This window comes from Echinops telfairi, unplaced genomic scaffold, assembly GCF_000313985.2.
Source record: "Echinops telfairi isolate 266 unplaced genomic scaffold, ASM31398v2 ScPeMD7_4;HRSCAF=17, whole genome shotgun sequence".
Classification (NCBI taxonomy): Eukaryota; Metazoa; Chordata; class Mammalia; order Afrosoricida; family Tenrecidae; genus Echinops; species Echinops telfairi.
The window spans coordinates 21,103,544-21,114,835 of record NW_022103900.1 but is presented as its reverse complement, the minus strand read 5'-3'; the positions used below and the strand labels follow the sequence as shown (position 1 = coordinate 21,114,835).

General features: G+C 38.2%; 1 protein-coding gene across 5 annotated transcripts in view; it reads left to right on the top strand.

The window, feature by feature from the left end:
* The window catches only part of KCNJ3 (potassium inwardly rectifying channel subfamily J member 3), a 160,333-nt gene that overhangs the window by 81,395 nt on the left and 67,646 nt on the right, over positions 1-11,292 (top strand). The window contains exon 3 of one of the 5 annotated variants that reach the window (XM_045298809.1): positions 4,047-4,123. The exons of the other annotated variants lie outside the window; for them this stretch is intronic. Coding sequence (XP_045154744.1) covers positions 4,047-4,084 — 38 coding nt within the window. The 3' untranslated portion in view covers positions 4,085-4,123. Of the gene's footprint in view, positions 1-4,046; positions 4,124-11,292 lie in introns of those variants that run through there. 5 annotated transcript variants of the gene reach the window in all.

Here is an 11,292-nt window from a genome sequence, read left to right as displayed (position 1 = left end):
AGTCTAGCCTGTTGGGGCACCAGGCCCTGTCTCCAATGTATAGCTTTTTAAGGAAGGGCCAACTCATTTTCTATAATGGTCATACGATTTTCCAGTTTCAACAGCAGTGTATAAGAGTACTAATCTCCATACTGCATTGCTAGCATTTTTTTCTATTTGAGTGGTGTCATTACTGCTGGGGGGAAATGCTAACTCAATGTCATTTTGATTGGCATTTCTATATTTGCTAATGATCCTGACCATCTTTTCATGTCTTTTGTTAACCACTTGAATGTCTTTGGTAAAGTTCATGCCCTTTTACCCTTCTGGAGATTTGATTGCTTGTCTCCTTGTTCTCGAGTTTGAAGTATTATCTATGGTACAAGGATGCATGTTCTACTTAAAGTGTTATTGTTCTTTTTACTCTCCCTCAAATCATGTATTTTAACAACACAGTAAGGCCAAAATATTTGGTTGCTTTTTAAACATTAACTTAGAAAATCAGAGCAATATGAAGTTTCAAGCACATTCTGAATTATTATACATCGACTGCTATTTTCAGAAACCACTTATATGCCTGAATCAGAAAGAGCATTGGAAAATTTGAAACTATATGTTTACACATCACAATGTCTAAAAAGCTCAGAAAACAAAACAAAACAAAAGGTAAAAAGTGCAGAGATTTAGTCATTTTATATTCAAATTATGTAGCTAACAATATAAAATGGTGAAATGTTCTTACAAAATACTTTTACTAACTTAATGTCCTATTTAAAATAATACAACAAAAATAAAAACAGTGACAATCATAAAACAACTCATTGCCCATGAGCCAATTCCTTAATCATAATGACCCTGTTGTACAGAATGGATATTCCCATCAGATTTCTAAAGCGATAATCTTTATGTGGATAAACCACCCCCCATTCCTCCTGTGGAGTGGCTGATGGGTTCAAACAGTCACCTCTTAGTTAGCAAACCAATGCTTTAACTACTCCGCCACAAAGGCTCCACCGATGTAATATTAGCAAGCATGAAATTATCCCTCTGTGAAAATCATTGAGGGTTTAGTGTTTTCCTCTTTATAATCAGACCAGGGCAGATGGGATGGCAAAATCTGGTTTATTGATTGAGACAAAACAGTCAAGAAAATTAAGCTCGAATTACAAGCAGAGCTCCTTGTTTCAAAGCTATTATGTTTTCACTATGGGAGGGTGGGGGCTGCAGCATATTTTAACTATTGATAATTCAATCTTGATTAATATTAATTATTTAATTGCTTTTAAGCATGTAATCTTTGATTTTCATATGTAAACACCTTCTTGAATAATCTACTGTTTTTGCTAAGCATAACACCATCAGATTGCTTTCTTCTTGAGAGCCTGCTGAGCTTGATACCACCAAATGTTCATGCTTATAAACTCTGTTTCATTTCAACTCCGAAGATTGGTGTTATAGTACTTGGATAAATAAGATATACTTTTAAATCTCTAGGAGCCCTGGTGGCATAGTGGTTATACATTGGGTTGCTAACTGCAGCAACAGTAGTTTGAAACCACCAATTACTCTCTGCAAGAAAGATGGGGCTTTCTACTCTTGGAAAGAGTTACAGTCTTGGAAACAAAGGGGTGGTTCTCCACTGTCCTGTGGGGCTGGTATGAGTCAACATTGACTTGACAGCGATTAATTTTTGGGGGGTCTCATTTATGTATCTCTTGATAATTTCATTGCTTTAGCATTTTAACAGTAATTTATGGCTAAAAGTTTATATTAAACATTATATAATATATGCATATATTATGAATATATATAAAGATCCTAATTATATATACTAAATCATAGAAATATTTAAATTTGTATGGTTGGGTGGCTCTTTTTCAAATATTCAAATCTGATTGATATTATCATATGTTACAATCGTTTTGACTTATTTTAGAAATTAATCGTTTAAATTAATTAGTGTAGGACAAATATTTATAGCTTTGGGTGATGTGCTGTGGTTTCATATGTAGTGCATTTCAAAGGCTAACTGCTCAGGAGCCTTGGTGGTGTGTGTAGTGGTTATGCACTGGGCTGCTAACAGCATGGGCCAACTCTCTGAAACCCCCCCTGCTCCTCAGGAGAGAGATAAGGCTTCTGCTCCTGTAAACAGTCAGAGCCAACAGTGCAGTTCTATTGGGTTTTACTTGGGTCCGCAATTGCTCATGAAAGCAGCAGGCCAAATATTAAATGTGTTTCATTAGGCAAATCCTCTGTACAAAACCTCTTAAAAGTATTAAAAAGTTAAAAAAATAAAAAGTCACTTTGACTATTACAGCATACCTGACTCAAGCCAGGGCATTTTCACATGTGTCATGTACATGTGAAGTTGGATAATGCCTAAGGAAAATCACAGAAGAATGATGCATTTGAATTATGGGATTGGCAAAGAAAATAGAAAGTACCATGATTGCCGAAAGAACAAACAATTCAGTCTTATAAAAAGTGCTGTCAGGATGCTCCTTGGAATTCAAAGCGCGGAATAAGAACAGCCCCTGGAAAAGGCTCTCATGTTTGCGAAGGTTGACAGGCAGCAAGAAAGAGGAAGCCCCTCAACGAGATGGCTTGATACACTGGCTCAGCACTGCCCTCAAATTTCACCACCACGGTGAGGATGGTGCAGCATCAGGCAGGGTTTTGTGCTGTTGTAGATAGGATCACTGTGAGTTGGAACTGACCCATAAGCATAGAAAGAGAACAGCTAACAGCACTGAGTAAAATATATGTGACTATATAGAAAAACATTTAAAAGCAAGGATATTATTTTGAGGACTAAGATATGCCTGACCCAAGCCATGGTATTTTATATAACTTTATATGCATGTGAAAGGTGGACATTGAATATGAAAGACTGAAGAAGAATGGATGCATTTGAATTGTGCTGGAGAAGGTTATTGAAAGTACCATAGACTTCTAAAAGGACAGATTTGTCTTGGAAGAAGAATGGCCAGATTACTGCCTAAAGGCAAGGATGATGAGACTTGGTCTTACTTTTGACGCGTTGTCAGGAGAGACCCGTCCCCGGAGGAAGACATCACGCTCCTTGGAGTAGTGGAGCAGCGAAGGAGCGGGAGGCCCTCAGGGTCTGGACGGCCACCAGGCTGCAATGCTGGGCTCACAGACATAGGAGCCATTGTGAGGAGGGTACAGAGCTGGACAGTTTCGTTTATTGTACAGAAGGCCTCGATGGACTGGAACTGACTCCATGGCACCCGATAACATCAGCAGCAGCAACAACAACTCAATAAAAGAAACAAAAGATATAGTGAAATGATGAGGATACTAGACAAAGAAACAGGTTAGCCAAGTTTAATATTATTGCAGTGCTTTTGTTAAAACTGTAGTCCATATTTCAATTTCTTAGCAAGCTATTGGCAATGAAAGGCAGGTAGGGGAAGGCTGCATTATAATGTGGATTTAAGAAGGGTGAAATCATATTCTAATGTACTGTTTTTAAATGGCAGAACACATATCAGTTACTGTTTCTAAATGTTCCAAGGCAATCTTGGCTAATATTTCCAGAAGTCTATGCAATCAATTTTCACACACATGGTGAAAAAAACAAAGCCAAAACCAAAAAAAACCCAATCCCTGTTAAATTGAAATATGCAGTTGGGACATGAGCTAAATTTGTCAGATGGATCAAGATAGTAAATCCAGCCTGCAAGCACTTCTTCATACATCATGCACTCATATGAAAATGGTTTGTCTAACTAAGGCTTTTGAAACATATTCCATTGAGAATATGTGGGTTGAGTTGAAATAGGTATTTTTTATTTTCCTGTTAACTACATCGTATTACCATATGTGCTTATGAAATGTGTGCCTCAAAATTAAGCATATGCTCTTTTAACTTGGTATCTTTAGTGAACACGTCTGCATTTCTTGATTTGGCTAGATTGCCTTTGCTGGCCCAGGGCAAGCCATACAGCCCTCAACAGTTCTCTGAAACCCAGAGCTTCCTTCTCTGCTATGAAATGCATATTTTCCTTTTTTTGTTGTATTGATAGCTCTCTCCTTTTTTTTAGAAAACCTGGTGGTATCTGGGTCACATGTTGGCTGCTAAGAGAAAGTTCAGCATTTGAAACCACCAGTTGCCCTGCATGAGAAAGATAGGCTTTCTACTCTTTGGAAGATGCAGTCCCTGAAACCCACAGGGACAGTTTTCAACTCTGTCCTGTAGGGTTACTCTAAGTCAGATTTGACTTGCTGGCAATGAGTTGTTTTGTTGTTGTTTATTGAGCTGTTAAAGATCAAAGACATTTTGTATTTTCACCGATGAAACTCATTTTGGAAAAAAAAGACATTTCTTGAAAATATGTTATGTAATCATTTTTTTAAATATTAAAAAAGATCAATCATGGCTTCCGATTAACGTTATTACCAGGATTATGAAGAGCTTTCATGGCAAAACTGTTAAGTGTTTGTCTGTGAACCAAAAAGTTGGTGCTTGGGATTCACCCAGTGGCTCTGAAGGATAACTTGGGAGATTTGCTTCCTTACAGATGGCAGCCTAGGAAACACTTGGGGGGCAGTTCTGCCCCGTCACGTGGTGCCACTGTGAGTGAAGAATGAACTGGACAGCACACAGCAGCACTGAAGATTACAACATTGAACTAAGGCCGAAGCAGAACCACAGATAAAGTTCTATTTTGAAGCTCTTTCAAAAATAAATGGCAGGTTTCCCTTTGGTAATTCCATGTGATGGAGCGCCCTCCGGTTGGATCTGACTCACAGAGGCCTTGTCAACCGTGCAGACACCCTACCACAGGAGAGCTTCTGCCGTGTCTCAGAGAGTGTGGTCTTGGATGGTTTTCCATAGCAAGCGTCTTTCAGACTTTTGCCTTATAATGTAATGGGATTTATAGGAGAGCTAAAGGCTCAAATTTCCTTTAAGACAATTTAGCCACTGGCAAAGGATGCAATGATTTTGGGAACTGAGATTATTTTATTATTTATTTTGTGAATCCTCATATTTATTTATGCACATGTCTCTTTTGAAAACCAACAATCTCTGTTTGATTGTGTAGCTCAGTTGGGCATGTATTATTCCCTTCCCTTAGTCAGAAAGATGCTCATGACTAAAATAAAACAAAACAAACAACAGAAACAATAACAAACAAACAACAAAATCCCACTTGAGTTCATGAGGAAATAGAAGCTTAGTGTTTAAAATAGACATGCAGTTTGTAGGGTCTAAAGCTTTGTGACTTCAGCACTGAGAGGCTACTATAGTGCCCTAAATTTTAGTTTCTTCATTATAAAATAAATATAAACTTTGGCAAGGTGTCATCAGGATTAAATGTTTGTAAACTCATAGCAGAGAGGCTGAAGAAGAGTATTGTATAGAATATAATTATTTTTTTCTGATACGAAAAAAGACATTCATAATTTCTTACTGATTTGTTCTAATTCCATATGATTTAGCAAACCATAATGCACCACCCATTCATAGCATGGTATAATCTGCGGACTCTATTGAATATGGAATGATTAGAGAATTGCAACTGCTTTGTTTTGAGTTGTTTCCCTCTGTCATTTCTTGGAAGAAGTATAGCTAGAGTACTCTATGGAATTGAGGATGGCAAGATTTTATCTCCTGCACTCTGGACATGCTACTTGGAGGAACCAGCCACGGGAAAAGGGCAGGCTTGGAAAAGCAGGGGGTCAGAGAAAAAGAGGGAAACGTTCAACGAGAAGGATGAACACAGTAGCTGCAACCATAGGCGCCACTATAACAACTGGGAGGAGGATAGCCCAGGAGTGGCCAATGTTTCTTCTTCTGCTGTTGTGCGTAGGGTCACTATGGGTTGGAACAAACTCAACACCACTTGACAATAGCAACAACAACCTGATGACACTATCGGGCAAGACTTGGGCTGCTAAGCTCCAGCTCAGTGGCTCAAAGTCTCCAGCTGCTCCATGGGAGAAAGCTGAGGCTATCTGCTCCCATGAGGACTTGCAGCCTCAGAGGGCCCTTCAGAGTAAAACTGGACTTTCCAGTGTGGGTCTGGCTTTACCTTATCTGGGCAGTGGTTTCTGTGGATTTGGTAGGAGTTTTGGGTAAGAAGAGACCACATGGAATGTTGCTTAGGAAGCTGCTGTTGTGTAGAATACTTTCTACTCTAACATGAGTGTTCCTGGTGGCCTCAGATGTTTAAGTACTTGAGAAATGATCAGATCAGTGCTGAGGCTCAATATCATGAGCTCATATTTGAATAATGTAGTAATTCTCTTGGTAGGTGGCGATTTCTCTCCAAGTATCTAATGTTTGACTCTTCTCCGTGCCATTCTAGCTTTAGGATTACCATGGAGTATTTGCATTTTATTTTTGATGGTTTCAAAATCTGCTCACTTAGTACTATTGGCGTGTGATAAAATGTCTATTTTCTTGTGACAAGGTATACTATTTTACTATTTTATCTAACAAATATTTATTAAGTGTTTTTAATATCCAGTCATACTTTGAACAGGCTTAAAGGCAACAGTGGTACAGCTGTTTCCTTTAAGGGATAAAATTAGTCAGGTATAAAGAGAAAGGGAAGAGGGCAGAGGACAAGAAGGGAGCAGAAATTTGAGAGAAAGGTAGGGTGTGTATGCGTGTGTGTGAGTGTGTGTGTGTGTGTGTGTGAGAGAGAGAGAGAGAGAATGAGACAGGTGTGAGGACACATGTAATGTGGTAAATTATCTAATAGAGTGGTATTGCAGGTACTATGGGGATACACGGAAAGGAATATCCACCCTTGGAAAGGTCAGGGGAGAATTTACACATGAGGAAATATTTGAACTGGATTATTAGGCTGATTTTTTGAGACACAAAAAAGAGAGAGTTCATCAAAGAGATAAAAAGCACTAAGAAATAAAGCCCTGCACATTCTCAGTAGAGTAGTTCTAGAGAGATGTGTGTCTCAAGTCAGATGTGTGTCTCTGTGTCAAGTATTTGTGCATGGTGTGAGTGTGTGGATTGTGTTACTGGTGATACGGATATTGGATCTGGAGGTAAGTGTCTCACTTATAGATTTTGGAGATCTATACAATAATTTTAAGCAAGGAAAACATCGTAAAATATGTGCCATGTAAATATTTATCATAAGTACAAAAGATGTTAAAAGAGGGAAAGACTGTGAATAATCTATAGGCTCTGTCAAGGTATAACTTACATGGGAATTAGGCAGCAAAGATGGAAAATCAAGCAACATTCTCAGTGACGAGAGTTAGCTGAGGCAGAGAGCAAGTCCTTGAGTGTGAAAGCTCACGTACTCTCAGTCAGGGGGGACAGGAAATTGTGCGTTGTTTTGCGTATTGTATATGCATATTTTCATATTATGATAAAGGCATGTTACACACATTCAGAAACAAAAGACTCCTGGTGGTGCTCTAGGTTAAGTGTGTGGCTATGAACCAAAAGGTTTGTGGCTCCAACCCATCCCCTGCTCCCTGGGAGAAAGATGAGGCAATCTGCTTCCCTGAAGAGTTATAATCTGAAAACATTCTGCTTTGTCTTAAAGCGTCACTGAGAGTCAAAAGTGACTTGATAGCATTACATTTGGTTTGGAAACAATTTTAAGATTGATATAATTTGTTATGGCATAAATTTCAACCCTGAACCATGAATGCGCCTTATTAATACAGCATTTTTTAACTTTTCATCTTGTGCTGAGTTATTCACATGAAGATTACATCCATACCAAACATCACCACAAACTTCCCAAAGTAGTTTTAGATTTGAATTTTAGTTATTTTGCTGGTATATATGAGTAGCCGATAGAGAGATAACAAACCCATATGAGTCATAAAGGGTCTATTTTGAAATTTGTGCATGAGTATGGTGCATTTGTGGTGCTGAAACTATAGCACAATTATAGCAGGATTCAATAACACACAAGATCTTGTTTTCTTATTAGCTTGGCTTACTTGGATAATGATGATTAATAAGTTAAAACTATTTTAGGGGAAAATGAATATTTAATTACTTCCTATTTGCTTGAAATAATTTATTTACATATATCTAAAAGACTATTAGTCAATATTTAATCTTAAGTATTTATTAATACAGATACATATAATGAGATAAATGTCAAGTGCCCTTGCAACTTGAGTATTTCTTTCATTGTGCTTACTTAATGTTTAGTAGGCTCTCAATAGACTGGAGGCTGTAAATTAATTTTTCGGTGTTTTAATGAGATCAGCCTAGACAATGCCACGCTAGTCTGTACAGCTGGACATAATCTTAAACTGTCAAGAGTTATTCTTACTTAAGTGGATAAATGATTATTTTGCCTTTAAAGTTGCTCTTATGCCTATTTTGCCTGCCAATGAAAATAAAGTCAGTAAAGTTACTATTCTTTCTCCCATATTTCAGGAGCTTTGTCTTGCTCATGGGCATAGTATAGAAAGTATAATTTGATTTTAAAAACCTCTTGGGGTGAGTGAGAGGGAGACTTTGGAGAGGAGCCGTGGTACTGTCTCGCACCTGCTACTAAGGAGCGGTTCCTCCTCCGTTTTAGGCCTCAGGTTCCTGATGTCGCAAATGGTCCTAATAAGAGTACTAAGCTATCCTTAGACCTAGGGTCTGGTTCCAGACAGCTATGGCCAAGAAATCCCTATGGCACAGTGTTACTCTGTAATGTATGGGATTGGTAGGGATTGGTGCTGATTTAAATATATTAGGGTATTGTGAAGATGACCTCATGAATGTAATTGTAAAGTGATTCAGAACAATGACTAGTAGCTAGCAGGTTCTAAATAAATGTTGGCATAACACAGCTTGTGATGGTTAAAAGTGCTGGGTGCTAACCCAAAGTTCAGTGATTTGAATCCACAAGCCACTCTGAAAAAAAAAAAATGTGATTGGCTTCATAGAATGTGGAGCCTTGGAAATTTATGGTGTATTTCTTTTTTTGTTGTTATTAAATCATTTTATTGGGGACTCATACAACTCTTATCACAATCCATCCATTGTGTCAAGCACATTTGTACATATGTTGCCATCATTGTTTTTAAAGCATTTTTTTCCTACTTGAGCCCTTGGTACCAGCTCCTCCTTTTTTCCCCTCCCTCCTCCTCCTTCCCTCCCTCATGAACCCTTGTTAATTTATAAATTATTATTTTTTTATGTCTTGCACTATCCGATGTCTCCCTTAACCCCCTTTTCTGTTGTCCATCCCCCTAGGAGAGGGTTATAGGTAGGTCATTGTGATAGGTTTCCCCTTTCTCCCCCACCTTACCCTTACAAACCTGGTATGGCTGCTTTCAATATTGGTCCTGAGGAGTTTATCTGTCCTGGATTCCCTGTGTTTCCAGTTCCTATCTGTACCAGTATACATGCTCTGGTCTAGGTGGATTTGTAAGGTAGAATTAGGGTCATGATAGTGGGTGTGGGGGAAAGCATTATAAGAACCAGAGGAAAGCTGTATGTTTCATCGGTGCTATACTGCACCCTAACTGACCTGTCTTCTCCCCACTGCCCTTCTTTAAGGGGATGTTCAATGTCCATCTGTTTCCTTAATGCTAAAGCTATAAATATATATACATAGATCTATTTCCCCATCATCATATATAAATATATTTACATATGTACATGCCTGTATTTAGGTCTCTATAAGTGTCCTTTGCCTCCTAGTTCTTTTCTCTATTTCCTTTTACTTTCTTCTTGTCACACTATCATGTTTAGCCTTCATTTGGGTTTCAGTAATTCCTCTCTACAGAGAAGGAGGGATCAGACTTCAACCCGGTTCTCCAAGACAAGAACGCAACACACTGGCATGAAACAGGAACTGCCTGGTCTTGTGATTGTGCATATTGTTGTCTCTGCATGTCTATCTGGATGGGATAGGTGGCATAAACAAGCCGGAAGAGTGAACAATGGAATGACAGTTCTGGAGGGACATGGGAGAGAGGAGGATGGGCAGAAGGAAGTAGGTGTTAGCAAACCCAGGGACAAGGGAACAAGTGACAGAAAATTGATGGCAAGGAGGGTGTAGGAGGTCTGGTAGGACTTGATCAAGGGCAGTATGGGGTGTTTCTGTTCTGTGCTCTGAGTTGGAAGCCACTGGACTGCCAATGAGTTTTGCTCTAAGTATCTACTTAAACATATGAGTGGATAAAACACGAACTTTTAATTGATGTGACAAATAGATTCTGTTTATGTAAATCACATATACACAGAGAGAGACTTTCATATCCAACATGCATTTTATAGATCAGAAAAATGTAGACACATTGATGTGATAAAACATCTATTAATAAACCTGTGTCCCCGACTGTCAGTCTGATGCCGGTATGAGAAGCAATAAAGTGTTCCCTGTCCCTCTGCATCTGTGAAAAGATCTGGAAAAGAGATATGTCATGGTCAGAGAAAAGCACAGAGCAACCCTTTCCTACCTATGTTCCCTGATCCCAGGGTATATAGAGATGCAAAGAAGAGTAAGTGTTAGAATTGCCTTATTTTACACAAAACTTCATATTTCATTTTATATGAAGAGCTTTGCTTCCAAAACTTGAGTCTTTTTTCATATGTGTTGGTGAAAAATTACCCAGAGGAGACATTAAAGCAACAGAGAATCATTTGGATTTTTACAATATTAGAATGAGCGAGGAATTTTAAGAATTCTTATGTGCATTCCCAGTACATTTTGCATAATTCATGGGGTTTCGTAAGTTTTAGTAGTGTTCACAGATCCATTTCTTGTTGGCTGGATTCTTCATTTTGCTCAGAATGGCTCAAAGACAAAGTAACATGGTGATATGCTTTCTATTTGGCGAACTAAGAAATGGGCTAGTACATGCTGATCAGTCAACACTAATTCCTGAATTAAATGCAAAATAACAATGTCTGAATATATCATAATGAATTACAACATTGATGTATGAGAAATTATCAGAAACTGTGCTACTTTTTTCACTTTAAAAACTTTAACTAAAAATCCAGCTTCTTGATTTTTCTTGCAGAGAGATACAGGTTGAGCTTTATAATGGACTCCTTTAGAGAGAGGGCATTACTTTAATGGCATATTCATATTTGTGGCAAGGGCAAATTTGGTTTTCTCAGTGGTGATGTTACAGTTCAATATGTCAAGTTTCTCATTTCTATTAGAAACATCATTTATGACCACTGTAAACCTGGGCAAAATTTTTAGCCTGCATATTTTTCTGAGTCAAAAAATATCAGCATTATAGAAAAGCAGAACATTCTCAGTGCAAAATACACCTGACTTTTGTAATAAAGAAGTAAATTATTCAAGGAGCGTGACACTGAGCTTAATTAAAACATAG